This window comes from Empidonax traillii, unplaced genomic scaffold (assembly GCF_003031625.1).
Source record: "Empidonax traillii isolate 1590-97213 ecotype Southwest subspecies unplaced genomic scaffold, ASM303162v1 scaffold269:size870118, whole genome shotgun sequence".
NCBI classification, from domain to species: Eukaryota; Metazoa; Chordata; class Aves; order Passeriformes; family Tyrannidae; genus Empidonax; species Empidonax traillii.
The window spans coordinates 182,481-200,825 of record NW_020955462.1 but is presented as its reverse complement, the minus strand read 5'-3'; the positions used below and the strand labels follow the sequence as shown (position 1 = coordinate 200,825).

Below are 18,345 nucleotides of genomic sequence, written 5' to 3'. Positions count from 1 at the left end.
TGTGTCCCTGTATTTGCAGCTCTAGGAATGACACCGAGTCTGACTCGAGGCATCACTTCTGCCCTGCTGCTGCTGCTGCCTCTGTGCAACCTGGGGTCCAAATTATTGCTGTGCTTCTTATCATCTGTAATTAGAGAAAACCCCATTGGTAACTGTTTTTATGGTGTTTCTTGGCTGTTTCAAGGAATCATTTAGGTTGGAAAAGCCCTCCAAGGTCACCCAGTCCTTCCTGTGCCCGATTTCCCCCTTGTCCCCCAGCCCAGAGCACTGAGTGCCACTGCCAGACCTTCCTGGGACACCTCCAGGGCTGGGCACTCCAAACCTCCCTGGGCAGCCCATTTGTATCGAGGGAGGCACAAAGGTACCGCTGATGCCTTCCAGGGAAAGTGATTTTTTTTGTCCATTCCTTCGGCTCTCCTGAGACAAGTGACAGGCAGAGAGATTCTGATGATAAGCAGTATATAAACACTGTAGGGTGTTTATTTTTGAAGCTGTTTCCTAAGTAGGTAAACACGGAGAAGTAAATATTTTCAGGGTTTGGAGTCAATATTGCCAGAGATATGAAATGTCTTTTTCAATGTGGCAGGAATCTAGTGAGTCTCTCCTTGCAGTTCCTCTGTTGTTTTGATGGTAAAAGTTTCAGACAGCACATGAGCCTGGCTCAGACTTCCTTTTCACTATGTTAGTAAAGAAAAAATTAACCCTCCCGAAATCATCCCGTTTCGAGTTTCTGGAAGGAATCATTTCAGTGTTTAGAGGTTGGAGAGTCCACACAGTGGCATCAGTGTCCTGACAGGACACAGGGAATGGCTTCCCACTGTATTAAATATATTAAATCCCAGTGTATTAAAATGAGCCTTAAATCACATCATAGGCAAGCCAAGGCTGGTGCTACTTTGTACTTTCCAAACCCTTTCTGATTTAATAGTGGCCAAGTTTTCCAAACACCAGAATGAGGAGATTCTGGCAGGGAGTAATAGATGATGACATAAATCTGTTCCTGCATCTCAGATTGTGGTTTGCTTTTTAAATAGAGACTTCAAAAAATAAACCAACCTGAAGTTCCACCTTCATGCTTTTCACCAAAATATTTTTTTCTGAAATGTATCTTGAAGAAAGCACTGACTTTGTATCCCCCCCCTTTTTTTTGTTTGTTTAGGGTTTTTTTAAAACACATTGTGAGATGTTTTGTGCATTTACCTGAAAACATGAATTATAAGCTGTGGGACAGGAAGCTGAAATATATCCAGCATAACCACTGGTATGATTATCAGTGTAGATGGGGCAAAATTTTAATTATAAAATTAAGATGGCATTTTTTTTTTAAATTTTTTTTGCTTGACAAAACAGGTATCAAAAGGGTGCAGCTCACCAGAGGAACAAATAACACTCTGTAGCTGTTCAACACCGAATCCTTATTGCTTTTCTAATTAAGGCTCTTCAGACACAGACTGGATCTGTGATGGCCAGAGAGCAGTTCAGGCTTCAGTTATTGAACCTCCTGGACCATAATTTATTAATGAGATGCTTCAAAGGGATGACACTTTCTGGGAAGTCTCATTACTTTGTGTTTTTCATGGATGAGGGACATGCAAATGGGTATGACTCAGGTGGCATCCAGGAGTTTCACACTGTCACAGATGCCTTCACCTTTTTTTGGGGGGGGAAAGGACCTTCTGTGTGTGCCTTTGGAACCTGTTTTGCACTCCCAGCTCCATCCCTTTGCACCCAGGCTGTGGGGGCAGCATTTCCTGGATCCTTGGCTGGTTAACTTTTGTGTCCCTGAATACATTTCAGCATCCTCTGTGCCAAACAAGGTCATTTCACAAAGCCCCAGGAGCTCGGTTGGAAGTGCTAAGCTCACTCCATGTGATTTCTTGGGTTCTGCTTCTGCACATCTGCTTGGAAACGAGCTTAAAAAAACAGATTTAGGCCCTTTTTTGGTTGCTAATGATGGATATAATTTCTTCTACTTGAAATACCTAAACCCTTCTGTTCTAAAGTACAGCACAGCGTCTTCAAGTTACTTCAAGACAGAGATTAAATCATGATTTAGTTCAGACACCTTAACAGGGGCCGTGTTTTAAATGTGAAAACACCCAGGGGTGCAGAGGGTTGTTCCTGCAGGGATATGGGATAAAGGAGACTCTGCTTTGTGCTGGGTCGTTCAGGGCAGTCCCAGGACCGTAGGATGTGGCAGCACATCCTCCAGAGCGGGGCAAAGAGGGGCGAGGGTTGTATACTGAGCTGTTGGAATTAGGATGCAGTTGTGGGAAGTCAGTTTGGCCACTTGTATCATCGTTTGAGCGAGGAGCTGGAAAAGAGTTGAGTGCTGCAAGGCCAGGGGTTGCCTCTGTCCCCTCCCTTTGCATGAAGGACGGCAAAGGCACTCCCTCACCTTCTGCTGCTGCCCCTGCCTCACGTCTTGATTAAATTCCAGGAGGATGTTGATCAACATCCCCTTCATTAGAGGTGTCAGGAGGGAGGTATTTATAGGCACGATATGTAAATGTCCCCCAAATCGCTGGTTAATCACCCGGAGCGCCAGCAGCCCTGGGAGTGGCAGGTTAATTAGCACAGCCCCTTTTCCACGGGGGTGGCGGCCACGGGTGACCCTGCCGGGGGGTTTGGCACAGCTGGCGCCACGGGGAAGGTTCAGGAACTCCGGGAATATTTTACAGCTTGGGAAAGGTGACTTCAGCAAAGCAGGACTCTGACAAACTCAGCCCTGGGAAGTTGAGGAGGAGGGAAGAGGGGCTGGAATGTTGAAGATCCGAAGGGAGTTTGAGGTTGAAATGTCTGTAGAATAACTCTTTGCTAGGCTGATTTAGGAGTTTCTAGCCTAATTTCTAGGTTTTTTAAAGAAAACCATAGTCTCAAAAAATACACTGCAACAGTATTCACGTGGTAATGGGATATTTTTAAACGTTACACCTGCTTTAAGAAATGAAAATATTCCTGTGTAGGTGGCAAAATTCCAGGAAGTTTTTTTTTCCTACGTTTAATCTTAAAGCTTCCTTCTATTGCTTCTTTCTCTTGCCTGAACTGATCTCAGTCAGTTCTCTGTGGAACACAAATGGATGTTTTTCTGTATCTGTTGTAAACAAACAATTCTGGACTGAAAGAGGAGAAAATCTTCAGGGCGAGATGAAAAACCTTATTATAAATATGATTTTCAACTTCAACCTTTAATCTAAAGCCTGAAACTCAAATATTTACACTTTAGGAACAGGCCAGAGCTAAATATTATTGGCTGACCTGTCAGCTTAGCTGACCCTCTCTCATGTTTCAGTTAATCGATGCTAATTTATTTGCTTGTAAAGAAATTGCAACAATATGAAAGGTTATGAGTATCTCCAGCTGCTTTTACTGATGGTTAAAGGTCTGCTTTTGTACAGCAGTCAAAATTTACTTTACGTACTTTTATAATACCAGGATTCGGTTTAATTCCCAATGTTAAATATTTTTCATCTTCCCCTGTGAAAGGTCTGTCTTAAATTCACCACGGGCACAGCAGGGGAAAATGCAATTCCAAAAAATACCGAAAATAACACTGAATTTGAATGCTGGGCGCGTAGGAATGGTTAAATGCAGGTTTAATCAACTTTGGGAGTTTAAGCACTTTCGAAGACATTGCAGCTCTTCTGGACTCATCCAGTGCTTTTTAATGGTCTTAAAAATTACTTTTGGTAATGGCAATTTTAGATGCTGCTTGGCATAGTATCATATTTTTATGTGCTTTACAGTGTTTTCAGGCACAAGTATGATTTTAAAGACTCTTGTCAACTCCAGAACTGCCTGTAAAATGGGAAGTTATTTCAATCTAAGAGCACATTGCCTGAAAGAAGGATGGGCCTGCATTTTTCTGAAGCTGTAAAAATAAAATAGCAATCCACAGCACTCGCAGGGCAATTTCCACGTACCAAACCCTTTATAGAGGTGGAAGAATGGCAAAATAAAGCTACAAAACAAATTGCCCTTTCTGAGTGTCTGTTCTGAGCTGAAACTGGAGGTTACAATAATGGTCTTCATTTGCTTTATGTCCCTTCTGTGTTTATTATCCATCAGCCTCGCTTTTTGTCTGGTTAAAGACAAACCCAACCCCGAATTCAGCCGCAGTCAGATCATCTTTCACTCAGATCCTCTTTCACTTGGGGTTCTCTGAGCTGTGAATTTTAAAGCAGCGCTTAACTCTGACCAAAGAGCAGAAACTCTGCGGGTTTGAGGAGGGTCACAAGTGTGTCTGAATCGAAACTCCAGCCTTCCCAGGTCCTGCAAATTAGAGACTTGCATCAGGAAGAGCTGAAAATGGCCCGTGAAAGCCCTTCTTATGCGGCTCTCAATGCAGAGAGCCATCGTGGTGGTGCGATGTAAAGGTTATCCCAGGCTTATCCCGGATGGCACAGCTGGAAGTGCTGAATTCAGGCACACAGGAAACAAGGCTGGGCATTTTCCCCTTGCACTGCGTTGCTTGGTTACTCGGTTTAAATGTATGTAGCTCTTTATGAGGAACCCCGGTCTGTAAATCGAGGTGCTCAGAGGTCCTTTCATGGGATTTGTTCCCCCCCCCCCATCACCCCGTGAGTGTTTCCTGCTGAGTGGAAGTGGAGGTGAGTCCGACTTTGTAATATTGTGAGAATAATGCACATCTGGAAAAAGAAATACGTGTTCAGGCAGATGTAAATGTGGGGTGTTTTAACTCAGCCACTGCCCCAGCCTGCTGGAATTGCAGCTCCTGCCTCTCCAGTTTGAATCCAGCAGAGAACACGCGCTCGATTTCCCCGAGTGCTGCCAGCTCCCCAGAGCTCTGCTGGGAGATCCAGTGTAAAACCCACGGGCTGGAGGCTTCCCTGTGTTCATGTCAGGCTGGCTTTGGGAACAATGCAGCTCTCCTGAACCAGGCTTTCTTGGGAATTTGTCCCTTCAGCAGCCACTGTGGAGGGGCAGAACTGCCCTCGTGGCACTTGCTGTGCTGGTGGGGCTTTGGGAAATGAGTTAGTGCAGGTGCCTGGCTCTGTGTCCTGTGTGTGCCACACACACCAACTCTCTTTAATTTCCAGCCAGAGATCAGGCAGAAATCAAGGGTCTATTTCCTTAATTAATGACTTAGTAATTTCTTCTTTAAAATGGCCCCAGTATTATCAGTGACTCAGGCTGGAGGGCTGCGGTAGGTGTTCTGACTCTGTGTCCCCAAGACTTTTATAGGAGTGGTTTATGGGCCATGCAGAGGGTAATTTAAAAAAAAACATAACCAATACAGACTTCTAGCTCTGCTTTAGGTTCTGGAAAACTCCCCTTTGCTCAATTAGGCTTTTCCTGGACTCTGCCCCTGCTCTTTGGAAAATAGTTTGGACTTGCCGGGTCACGCTTTTTGTGATGCTGACCAGGGTTAGAGTCTGATCCTTGTTTCAGTTACAGATTAAAGAACGAGTTTTATTCTGTCAGCAGATAAAATAATTTCCTTCAGCAGTTAGTGGGTAGAACTTTGTTAAATAAAAAGTCTTTGAGGTTGGGCTGAGCATCTGCTGGGAACTGAGTCAGGTTTTTGGGGGCTGCCAGTTGCACTCCCTAGGACTGTTGAACTAAACCCATACAGAACTATCTGACTCTATAAAAGCCAACTTGAATATAAGATAAATTGTAAAATAACTCAGAGCAACAACAGGGTGTTTCTGCAGCAGCTGGAAGAAGAGTTGGTGATTAGCATATTGTAGTGGATATTTTTTTTCCCCAGTTTAATTTCAGGAGTGCTCAGGAGGAGATGACAGTTATTCCACAGAATCCTGTCCCCAGGAAGGTTCAGGTTGGCTGTTTGTTTTCCCAGGAAGGTTCAGGTTGGCTGTTTGTTTTCCCAGGAAGGTTCAGGTTGGCTGTTTTTTTTCCAGATGAGCCTCTTCCCCCTGCAGGGCACCACTAATTTTTTGTGTCAGGGTGTCAAACCCTTTCTGTCTTTGAGGAGCCAGGACTAGGTTATTGAACTCTTCTCAAAGTTGGGCACTGAACAGGCTCCCCAGGGCAGTGGGCACAGCCCCGAGGCTGCCAGAGCTGCAGGAGGGTTTGGATGATCCTCTGGGGCACAGGGGGTGACCCTTGGGGATGGGGCTGTGCAGGGCCAGGGGTTGGACTGGATGATCCTTGGGGATCCCTTCCAGCTCAGCACATTCTGTGGAGAAGTCCTCAACAAAGTGGAATTGCTGGATGGGAGGGGGCTGCAGGAGGAAAGGAAGATGGTCAGGCAGCTCTCTGCTGGCAGAATGCATGATGATTCAGGTTGCTGTGTTTGTTTCTGCTGGGGCTGTTTGACCTTGCTGAGTGCCTTCCCTGGGACAGTGATTGAGGGTTTCCTCTGAGCCACCTCATTAAAAATAATTAGAAATTAAAATAGTGAAAATTAACCATCAGAAACCAAATAGATCTGAGCCTTGACACTGCTACACGGAGAGTGTGTGAAAGAGGTTTTCACTTTGCTCCCAAGGAGACAGGCCCTTTATTTACCTGCCTTAGCCTTGCTTATAGAAATGTAAAGCAAAAGCGCAGTGAAATTAATGAGAGGAACATAAATGCTTTCCTGCAAGCTTTTAGGAAAGCCCTCAGAGCTTGTTGTTTTATTTAGTAAGTTCTATTTGCCTTTGCTGTAAGGTCCTCAGGGCAGGGGTGAGGGCACTCAGGATTCCATTTACCAGCATTGCTGCTTAAACATAAAACACAGCACGAAAACTGTAGGTAGGGAAGCTCATCTGCCTCGTGCCTTTTCTGGTTTTCAAGTGTGTTTGATATATCATGGTTGGACTGCAAAGACTGCTCAGGTTGGATCTCAGGGAAAGGTTCTTCCCCCAGAGGGTGGTGGGCACTGAACAGGCTCCCCAGGGCAGTGGGCACAGCCCCAAGGCTGCCAGAGCTGCAGGAGGGTTGGGATGATCCTCTGGGGCACAGGGGGTGACCCCTGGAGATGGGACTGGATGATACTTGTGGGTCCTTTCCAGCTCAGCACATGCTGTGGTTCTGTAAACTTGGGGCTGCAGTTATCTGTGCTCCTTTATGCTTAACAAAGCAATCTTACTGCTGAAATAGTTTTTTGTTGAGGGACAGTTACAAAAAAAAAGTGAGAAACAACTTGAGAGAACTTGAGATCTGCTGGTGCCACCCATGTGTTTACACCATGTAACTTTTCTTTAGATTTAATTAAAATTATTGTCTCCCTTTGAATTAGAAATTTGTGTAGGACTGAAATTTGATATCTGTCTGTTTGGTGATGAATGTGACACTCAGGCTGTGGCATTATTAAGTTTGCTCTTTGAGAAGGGGACTGAGGGGGTACCAGACATCTTAAAGAGCAATCTGAGATTTGACCAGTACTGACACGATGGAAATGATGTGAAATAATTTGTAAACTCCTATCTCTCCATCAGGGAGAGAATTTCATGGAACACAGATGATTGGGGGGGGGGGGGGGGTAAAGCTCATTCAGTTTTTCTAAAAAAAAATAATGATTATTCTTTTGGTAAGGTATGTGAAATGTTCAGAATTAAAAATTATCCCTGCTTTTGGATTTTTGTTTGTTTGTTTGTTTGTTTGTTTGTTTGTGTGTGGTGTCACTGTTGAATGGGGAATAGCAAAGCTGAGCTTCTTGTGACCTAACAAAGTGTTTGATGAGGGGTCACTGATCCAAATCCTCAACCTCTAGAAAATCATAGCACACATCTCTGGGAAAAAAAAGGTTAAGAGCTGTTTTTGTTATGGTTCTGGAATTTTCATAGCATCTATGTGAAAAGAATAAGAGGGGGGGAAAATAGTCCTTATTTCATGTAGGTAATGCAAACACGGTTTCTCTTCCCACCTGGTGTGCTCATGGGAAACTACAATGATGTGAAAATGCAGTTTTCCAGATGATTTATTTATTCTTTTAACACCTTCAAAATAAAAAGCTTTAAAGTAAAATAATAGTTAATCTAACTTATTTTTTTTAAAAAAAGTGATATTTAATTGTTATATATCAGACTGGAGCATATAAGAATAAAAGGTGTGTGTAGGAAGAGTTCTTTCATCAAAAAAACAAACCCCAGAACAGTGATACATATTTGAGTATTTCTTCCCTTGGCCAGAGCTCGATCAGAAGGTGCCATTCCATACAAATGGGGTGCAGCCATCCCTGGATCAGAGGAGCCTGGAAATGTCTGTTGAAGGATGGGCTGCAATGTCCCAGACAGCCCTGTGGGGTGAAAAGGGGATGGAGGATGGTTGTCTCCTACCCCACTGTGTCAGTGGGGCTTTGAGGCTCTTGGAAAACGAGAAGTGCTTCCTAATTAACTTTTATTTCTGTGGGCTTTAAAGGGGACAGTGTTCTTCTTCTGCTTGAAGTAGAAAACCCAACGGTTGCCAAAATACAGTCATCACATGTGCTGCACATGCTTTTCTGTGTTTTAAGGCTGCACCTGTGCATTTGCTAGCTCTGCATGTACTGCTTTGTCTTTGAACCTCTCTTTTGAGTGAACCAACAAACTCTTACTTATTTTCTTTCGTTGTTCTGCTCTGCTTCCATTGATGACTCTAAACTTTTGGCTCCAGACTGGCAATATGAGGGTAAGATGGCAAAATGTGACTTCCTGAACATTGCTCGTCTGCTTTTGGTTTATGTTCTCCTTAGAATTGTTAAAATTCTGTTCACTTTGTAGATCCTTTTGTTGCAATTAAATCCACGTTATGTTTGTTTCTGTTGTGAAACTTTAATTATGATTTATGCCTTCTAATCATTCTTCTGTTATTTCTTTGGGTTAAATTGCCGTTGTACTAACTCTGTCCCAACAGACTTGTGCTCCACTGTTGGTGTGGGATAGAGATCTTGGTGGGATCTCTAGAGCAAGACAACACCACATTCATTAGTGTAGCCATCCAGCTGTGTCCTGATGGCCTGTGACAACAATTCTTTGATAGGAGGGTGGGGAGGCCCTGGCACAGGGTGCCCAGAGAAGCTGTGGCTGCCCCTGGAAGTGTCCAAGGCCAGGCTGGACGGGGCTTGGAGCAGCCTGGGCTGGTGGAAGGTGTCCCTGCCCATGGCAGGGGGTGGCACTGGGTGATCTTTAAGGTCCCTTCCAACCCACACCATTCCGTGATTCTGGGATTTGGGACGTGTGTTCATGACATGGAAAGAGTGACATAAAAGACAACAGAACAAGTAACGTGAAGATTTTGCTGTTTAGGTGTTTGTTTTAAATAAGGATCGTATCTAAGATGATAAATCCTTTGTCATCACGTCCTCCCTTGGTCTGTGAAGTTTCTGTGAGTGAGGGATAAGCAAACAGCTCAGATTTTGGTCCTCTGTGAGTGTAACTTAGCTGCCAGTTGTAGCTCCTACATGCATTGTATTTAAGTGAATACTTTAGCACGCCCAATATGCTGACTTAAAAAAAGCCCAGCAACAAACCCCCCCAGGATCCTACTTTTGGAATGAGAAATAACTTTACTTTTCATCTTTATAGATTGCAAGTTGGCCAGAACAGGTCCTCCAGCCACAATAGTTCCCATTGACGAGGAGAGTCGGAACGGTGAGTGCCTCCACAGTTCTTTATAGCACACCTGTAATTCCTGCTGATCTAATTTACCACCCAACTCCTTGTGTCAGTGTGGTGTCGCCAGGGGACAGAGTTCTGGTCAGTCTTTGGTTTTGGTGTGGTTTGGGTAAAGCTGAAGGCTCACTCTGCAGCCTGATGGGAGTGTTATCAGTGCAGCGTTTCGCTGCTTGTTGGTTTGCTCTCAGTTTAATACTGTGAGTTTCTGGACACCTCTGGAAGGGCAGAACTTGCTTGCTTGCAGTCATGGAAATTTCAAAAGAAAAGGAATGACCTTCTGTTCTCAGCCTTTTAATTCTCCTCTCCAACCATACAGTTCTCACATTGTTGATCTGAGGTGTCAGCGTTGCATTTATGCAGAATACTGAGATGGGATGAAGTGCTTTACCCTGCTGGAATCAGCTGTTACTCCTCGTATTGTTCCTACTCTTTCCTGCTTTTTTATTGTATCATTTTATTTGGTTTTAACCTTGTGAGCTAAGCGTGGTTTTGTGCTGCGTGTGGTTGTGGTTCATCGTAAAGGGGGTGCTTGAAATGCCTGGCAGGGGGTGGGATGGGATGAGTTTTAAGGTTCTTCCCAGCCCAAACCATTCTGAGATATAAGAGGTAATAAGGAAAATCAGTTAAAGCAGTTTGTTGTGGTAAGAAAATGTTGTAATCCCAGTTCCTTGGTATGCTGGGAGCTTTGTTAGGAGAGGTGGACGTGGGCTGTGTTCTAGACCGTGAAAGTAAAAATCCCAGAGGATTTTTAATCTGTGCCAGGGTCAAAGGGCTGGATATGTTTAGGTAGTTACTGACAGTGCCAGCAAGGCCGTGGTGAGGGACACATTCCCAGTGACCACACACAAGCTTCATACTGGGATTGCCAAGAGATGCAGAGAAACAGCCCACCTGATTTTGCTCTAATCCATACAAACCTGGCTCTAGATGACTCAAAGGATGAAATCTCCTCAGCCCTGTTTCGGTTCTCACGCTGCAGTGGCGCTTTCAAAGATCTGGTGGTGGTTTTGGACTGATGATCTCCAAACAGCAGCCAAGCTGACACCCCTGTGTGATGTTTCACACCATCCAGTGCACTTGTCACGGAGTTTTCCCTTTGCTTAACGGTATTGGGTGATAGCGCTTGAGATCAAATTACCAGCAAATCTGAATTTTTCTGCATGTTTCTTTTAGGCAGGAAGTTATCTTCACCTGTTGATTTGTGGGGTTTTGTTTGTTTGTTTGTTTGTTTTTTTGGGTTTTTTGTGTGTGTTTTTTGTTTTGTTTGTTGGTTGGTTGGTTTGGTTTTTTTAATTGTTGAGTTTGAGACCTGGTTTTAACTTGTTTTAAAAAAGACTCAATGAGGCTTGCTCAGAGTTTGTCACTGCCACTGCACCCCAAGTTTTTGGTGGCCTTCCTGTGGAACCACATCCTGAAATGCTCAAGGGCTTTGAATCTGTAGGAGGGGCTTTTGATGGGAAAAGGAGACTCTTGGCAAAATTGAAGCTTGCTAGATATGACTGATTAAATTGGAATTTGAGACAGGATGCAGAGGTTGGGGGAGAGGCAACAAGCAGACCGAGTGAATCACCCTGATGTGAGGAAGGATTGCGCACCGGTGCAATCCTAACAAAAAAACTCCATAGCTGGGAATCTTTTGGTTTTGTTCTTTCCTATCCCAGGGAGGTCAGTAAATGTTGTTGTGCTCTAATTTTGTTTGGGGTTGTTTCGTTTCTCTCCCCTGCCCCTCCCATGGTACAAGTTCTCTGATGAGCAGTGGGACCTCTCCCCTCATTAACCTGCTCTCCACACAAACATCCATCTCCCTGGTCATTGGGGATGTTTGGTGTTCGTGCTAACCCAGGGAATTTTGGGAGCGAGCTTCCGTGGCTGGAGATGGGTTGGGGTTTATTTTTGTATCTTTCCATCTCCCTGCTGTCTTGGCAGCAATCTTTTGTCAGCCTGGCTTCCCGGGGAGGCAGAGGATGTGTGATTGCTCCGCAAATCCCCATCAATAACCCCCTGCGGGGAGGGATTAATGGCAAATGGGGCACAAATATGCAGGGAACAAAGCCGGGGATTTTATTTCTCCCCTGATACCGCTGGACCAATTTATTTTCAGTTTAATTGTAGGTAATGCTGGAAGGATGGACCTGATTGCCAAGGCACATTGACAATGTCGCTGCAAATTTCCGTGCTGGAGCAAACATTTTAACTTAGTTTTCAGGGACAATTGACAGGGATGGAAGGAAATGTCTCTAGAGGCACAGAATCTGTAGCCTCTCTCCTGAGGGGGGCTTAGTGTGCTAATACATCTCCCAAGGACTGTGTGTGATGCCTCTGAACTGCCATCACTTAATAAAATGCTCAGTGACTGCAGGGCTGGAATCGAAGGAAGAAGGAAGGATCCTCTCTGTGTTCTGCTTGGATCCTGTGCCCATTCCAGCCTGGCTGCCCTTCAGCATTTTGCCTAAGGAGAGCAAAAATTCCTTAGTAAAAAACGTTCTGACCTGGGAAGTTGCTGTGGGTGAGCTCAGGGGTATCAAGAACAGCGTTCCTGAAGAGCTGTGGTTCCGTGTTCTTTCCCTGCTTTTCCTTCCCCTTTCAGGAAAGGGGTGAATTCCTGACTTGGAGCATTCTGATTTCTTCAAACACATCTTCCCTGCAGAAACGATTGCTGTGATATTACTGCTGGTTTAAAAATATTTGGCAGGGGCTGCCCAGGGAGGTTTGGAGTGCCCAGCCCTGGAGGTGCCCCAGGAAGGCACTCATGCTCTGGGCTGGGGGACAAGGGGGGCATCGGGCACAGGGGGGACTCTTGGAGGTCTCTTCCAGCCTCACTGATTCCATGGCATTTCTTGTATTGTCTCTTATTGAGCCTGACAACCTATTTTCATCTGTTACTTTCTGTCACTCAAAAATGGGCTTCGTGAAAGAAAAGGAATATTCATTTTACCGTTTCAAGTGATTTGAGGACGGCATTTCTCAAGTTTGGGATGTGTGTGTAGATGTGGGAAGGGAAAGAGGCCAAACTGTGATTTTGTGGTGATTTTTCTTAGTTTCCCCATCAGGTTAGTTTAGGGACTCTTTGCATTTTGCTTTCACTTGGTGCACAGGTTTTTTTTGTGGCAGTTAACAGTTGCATTTCTATCAAGGACAAAAATCAAATCATTGCTTTTTGTGTTATCTCATCCCTGTGAAACATTTCCAGAGAAACTGTTTCTGTTGATTTCTAATCTAATTTATGCCCCATAGATTTTTCTCACACACCTTCAGACAATCTTACATCTCCCTAAAGGGTTTATGAATGTTTTTGACCAGCTTTGGACCGTTCTTTCTAGAATTACCCCTTCCCCAGTGTGGGATCTGGTTTCTCCAGCAGTGCAGATGTGGAGTGCTGTGTGGATCTAAGTTAAGGTACTGCAGCCAGTCAATAAAGCTTGGAATTAAGGTGAGCCTGGGCAGTCCTGGGCTGAGGATTGCAGCCCAGTCTAGTGATATTGTGGCACTATCAGCAGAGTTCGGTTGGATCTGTGTGTGTGCTGTGTGGTCGGTGATGCCACCTGTGAGCACATTAGATTATCCAGCAGAACAAATGTGACCTGGGGGAGGCCCAGGCGCCTAATAACATCTGGGCTAATTAGGGCACCCCCTGTGGAGTTCATTCTGGCTCCGTGTTTTGATGTAGGGAGAAAGGTGATACGTTAGACCTAATAGCTGCCAGGCTGAGTAACTTGTGTCGGGACTTGTTACCCTGGGAGGATGTTTCGGACAAATTCTAAGGAGAGGAGTGGATTTGCATTGATTTGTGTGGCCACGTGGCTGCTCAGTCCTGGGGCTGCTGCCAAGGGCTGAACGTGAACTTACCATGTCCAAGTGCTCTCAGCTCTGTCTGCCCATCCCTGTGTCCTGCTGATGCTCCCCCAAGAGGAGAAGAACCTGGGGGTGCTGGTGGGGCAGAGGGGGGGATTCTGCCCCTCAGGGGACACCCCCCTGCAGAGCTGCCCCAGCCCTGGGGACAGCACAGCGAGGACAGGGAGCTGCTGCAGAGAGTCCAGAGGAGGAACCAAGAGGAGCAGAGGATGGAGCAGCTCTGCTGGGAGGAAAGGCTGGGACAGCTGGGATTGTTCAGATGGAGAGGAGAAGCTTTGGGGTGACCCAACTGTGGCCTTGCAGGACCTGAAGGGGCCAAGAGGAAAGATGGAGAGAGACCATTGACAAGGGATGGAGGGACAGGACAAGAGGAATAGCTTTAAACTGCCAGATGGGATGTTGAGAAGAAAAGTTGCCCAGAGAAGCTGTGGCTGCCCCTGGATCCCTGCAAGTGTCCAAGGCCAGGCTGGACGGGGTTTGGAGCAGCCTGGGCTGGTGGAATGGGATGATCTTTAAGGTCCCTTCCAACCCAAACCCTTTTTTGATTCTGTGATAAGTGCTGGCTCTAGTCCTGCATCATTCAGGGCATTCCTGTGCCGTTTAGGAGTACGCTGGTCTGGCTTGAAGATAGGGCTTACACCTGGTCACAGAAATCCACTGGGAACTGTCTGTCCAGGAAAGTTCCTGCAAGAGCATCAGGAAGGGACTGGCTGAGGCTGCTGCATTCATTCCCTGGTGTTGAGGTGGGAAACCTGTGCAAGTGCCAGGGTATCAGGAGACACCCAGCTGTAGCTGACATGATTCATTCTCCTGGTAGAGTTTTCCAAATGCTCTACTCCAAGTGCTGCCCTCAGATTTTTCCATGGTGGAGGAAAATTGGCTCATACACCGGTTAATAACGTGCTGTGCGAGGCTGCACCTCTCTTTTTGTCATTCTCCCTTACTCAGCTAATAAATATCTCTAAATAGACGAAAGGTGGAATATTTGGTTTTTTTATAACTTCTGTTATTTGTGTAACTTGTTCCCATTCTTCATGTCAGCACCTGGCTCGTGTGCAGGGGCTCAACTTGCTGCCTTTTAAGGTGCTCCAATTAGAATGCAAACTGGGGAGTATCACTTCTTCCCTGGCAATCTGATTTGGTTTATAAATCCCCGAGATGGGAAAAGAGGTCTAAATGGATGGGAATTAGTTTTGTTTCATTCAAGCCCTTTTGCCCATTTCTGTTCCAAAATGATACATTCCTTGGATTTTGGCATTAGGGGTTTCATTGGGAAGTCACGAAGCAGTTTGGTGCCTGATGCTGTTGTTATGCCACAGATTTAAATTCACACACTTTTTCATGTAGGACAAACGTGTAAAGAGTGAAGAAGCTGTAAAACGGATCAGCTTCTTATTCTACTTCTATTCATCAGCTCATCACCAGTACTTAAGCAGAGCTTTTGTTAAAAATCTCTAAAATTCTCTGCTTTCGGTAATTTTTATTTTTAATTTAGACCTTTTAAGAAGAAAGATGGAAGTGCCAAAAAGCAGGAGATAATTTGGGGTGGAAGGAGGGGAGAAAAGTCACACTTTTAGAAACTGATTAGTTCTTAAGGGTAGACAATAAAGTTATTGATAGAGCTGGAAATATTTAATTGGTTCTGCACCACGAGCTGCCTAGAAAAATGTCCTTACCTGGTATTGGTGCTCTTGAAGGAGGTAAAATGGTCAAGCCTCAGTTTTCATTTTATTGCATTTATTTCATTTTAAACTCGAGATGGCACATCACTGTACACCAATTCACGTCAAATTTTTCTCCCTCGTGCTCCCTGTGTTTGTAAGCAGATTGCTCCAAAAACATCAGTAATCTTACCTTGGTTCCAACTTGGAAGCGCTGATAAGAAATAACACTTAACTTACTGCTTGTCTTGAGCAGCAGAGTGCTCAGAACAGTAAAATAATTCAATAAATGGTGGCTATCAAAGCTCTTCTTGGCTCACACATAAATTACATTTGTTGCTTTGTTTTGTTGAACAGTCTCATGTGAAAACTCCTTGTATCCTTTCAGATTTTCAAAGTCATATTAATCAACCCAAATGTGTTCCACGGCTCTGGTATTTTTTTCCCCCTCCTTTACCCACTCACCGTTTTTCATCATTACTCTGATAATTCTCCATTTTTACCCTATGGAAACAACTGAAAAAACTGATGGTTTTTTTATGATCAGATGTATATTAATTCTTTTCAGTGGGATAATTACACGTGGCTCTTACCAGGCGTGAAGTTTTATGTCTCGGGGTGGTTTATGAGCCCAGCGAAGAACCTGGCAAACGTTGCCTCTGAAATGCACTGCAGAGCATCCGTGCTGGGCCTATTATTTTGTCACTGTCACAACAGGATGCAGTTTAAAAGAGCAGGTCTGTGATGAATTATCTTCCACGCAAGGAATTAATAGTTTTCGGAAAGGGCATCCCTGAGGAAAGCGGCAGCGGGGAGAACCACCTCACTTTTCAAGCGTGTCTGTGTGTTTTGGTAGTCTTTGTTTGGCTGAAGGGGTTTTTCCAGTGCAGCAGGATGGGCTTTGCTGGATGAGCCGTGATGTGCAGCTGTCAGACCTCCTGCAGCCCTTTGTTGAGAACAGGAACCTTGTTTTTATTTCCAGATCCTTTAGCAAGTACTTCGAGGCAGAAATTGAATTTTTTGTGTCTTTCGGGGTTAGAACCGAAAAGGAAGAATGCCTGGAATCATAGAATTCATGGGGTCATCAAGACCAGGAAATACTTTGCTGTTTAATCAGTATATCCTGATTAAAGCGTAGGCAGCGTACACATGTTCTCTCACAGAGCTTTCATTTTGAGATGTTGTTATTTTTTCCTCTGTTGGAATATTATAAGATACTATTTCCAACTCCTTCCTGCTGTTTCAGTTGTTTCATTAACAGCATCTCAGGCAAACCACAGGTTCTCATCTGCTCAAGCTCTGTAAAAGGTACTTAAAGAACACCTTTCCTTGCCCGGCTCTGACACCGGGGAGCACCCTCTGTTGGGGCCCACGTTGTGTTTTCAGTGTTAAAGATCTGGCTCCTTGCCTGTTGTTGAGCTCACCCATGCATTATTTATCAGGCAGTAGGTGAAGACTTCAGCCTTTTTATGATAATTGATGGTGGTCGGAATACACGATTACAAACAGCTCCTGAGCACCAGCATGGGAGGTGTGTTGGCAGGACGTGTTTTTCATGGTTAATTCAAAATACATGGGCTTTGTTGGGCCTCCCTGGGTCGGTGTGGAGAAACAGATGATAAAATTGGACGTTAATAGCTCTGCATGGGGGTTTTGCCCGTTTGTGTTGCACAGGGTTTGTGCAAACTCCATAAACTGTAGCTCTTCCAGTGTGAAGTAACAGGATTAGAGACATCCTCTGGTCCCTGGAAAGTTGTGCTGTCATTTTAATGAGATTAAGCACACCTTAGGTTAGCAAATTTTAGCTGTTTATAAGCAGACAAGGAATTGGGGGCTGAGGAGATGTGAGTTGTAGGATGTTTGCGTTTTAGTGTCAGTGGTGTTGAGAAAAGGGAGGAGACAGGTAAAAAAGAAACCCATGAGCTGTTAATTCACTTTGATAGGGCTGAAGCAGCTACATATTGATGCCTCATTATTTTTAAATTGACTGAGGGTTTCCTTTCATTAATCCTTTATTCCATAGACAGATGGGAAACGGTGGCTGCTTTTTTTTTTCTTTCAAGGGCAATTTCACCCAACTTGACAGTACAGTGAAACTTTGGGTTGGGTTTTATTTTTTTACTGTTGAAATATGGTATGGCATAGATTAAAAAAAAAAAAAAAAGGAAAAATTGCTTAATAAAAACGTGCTGCCTGTTTTGGTCCCCTTTCTGTGAGTTCTTAAAGAAACCTTTAAGCAGGACAACAGTTGAAAGGGAAAATGACAGCCTGAAAGGGAAAATACTGCACTTGTAAAGGAAAATATTCCACTTCTAACAGAGCACACACCTTCATTCTTCCCGTGGTGGGAATCCAGCCTTGCTGGACTGGAGTTCTCCCCATGGGAAGTGGGAAGTTTTTTACTCTGGTGCCTTAAGTCAGTGCAAGTCTAGTCACCTCCTTCCTCAATCTCTGCTTGAGGAAAGAGAAGAAGGGAGTTGTAGAGCATTCCTTGTGGTATCAGAGGTTCTCTGATATGGTCATTGGGCTGGCCTCCTCCCAGAGGATTGGGGTTAATTTGGTTTTGTGAACTGTCCCCCCTCTGCCCTGCTGACAGCAGGCACATCCTCGTTACCCCTGTGGTGCCACACCTGTCTGTGCCCATGGGCAGGGTCCTGTTTCCAGCAGTGATGGCAGGAAAGATGCTGGAGGAGAGTTTGGCGTGGCATGAGCCTGGATATTTGCCCTGAGTCTGTGCTCAAAGCCTGCAGCTGTTTTCAGCTCAAAAGGAAAGAGGTACCCTTTGGGGGGGCTCTGCAGCATCTTGGTGGGGACCAGACCCTTCCTGGGCATCCCCAACCCTGGACCTGTGTGTTTACACGTGGCTGGTGCAGGGATTTCCTCCTGCCTGCATTTTGAGACCTCTCAGCTCACCAGCTCTTAATCCATTTACCGTTCATCCCGTTTATTTTCATAGTTTCATAATCAGCTTATGTGAGATGAGGCCATGGAAATTTAAACTCGCCTTCCCTTTGCTCTCCTAGCTCGTCATTTCACGACAAATAACCAATTCTTTTTATTTTTTTTTTTCAATTTCTTTTCCATTATCTCGTGTTAATAGGTGTGTTCTATTCCTGTAGCATGCATTTGGTCTCTTTTTGGTTTGTCCTCTGTTACCAAGTGTTTCGTCGGCATACCTTAAGTGCCTGTGGAACTTTAAAATTTAGTGGAAAATATGTCTTATTCTTTCGGTGAGAGTAACTTAAATACACCTTTTTGTTTGTTTG

The 18,345-nt window shown here is 44.7% G+C and overlaps 1 protein-coding gene across 9 annotated transcripts in view; it reads left to right on the top strand.

Moving 5' to 3' along the window:
* PCDH15 (protocadherin related 15) overlaps positions 1–18,345 on the top strand; it is a 315,783-nt gene that overhangs the window by 141,320 nt on the left and 156,118 nt on the right. For 5 of the 9 annotated variants that reach the window (XM_027889678.1, XM_027889676.1, XM_027889677.1 and 2 more), the window contains 2 exons: positions 8,566–8,580; positions 9,477–9,542. In XM_027889678.1, the coding sequence (XP_027745479.1) occupies positions 8,566–8,580; positions 9,477–9,542 (81 nt within the window). Of the gene's footprint in view, positions 1–4,679; positions 4,686–8,565; positions 8,581–9,476; positions 9,543–12,903; positions 12,915–16,602; positions 16,611–18,345 lie in introns of those variants that run through there. The other 4 variants (XM_027889680.1, XM_027889686.1, XM_027889679.1 and 1 more) reach the window with 2 other exon arrangements.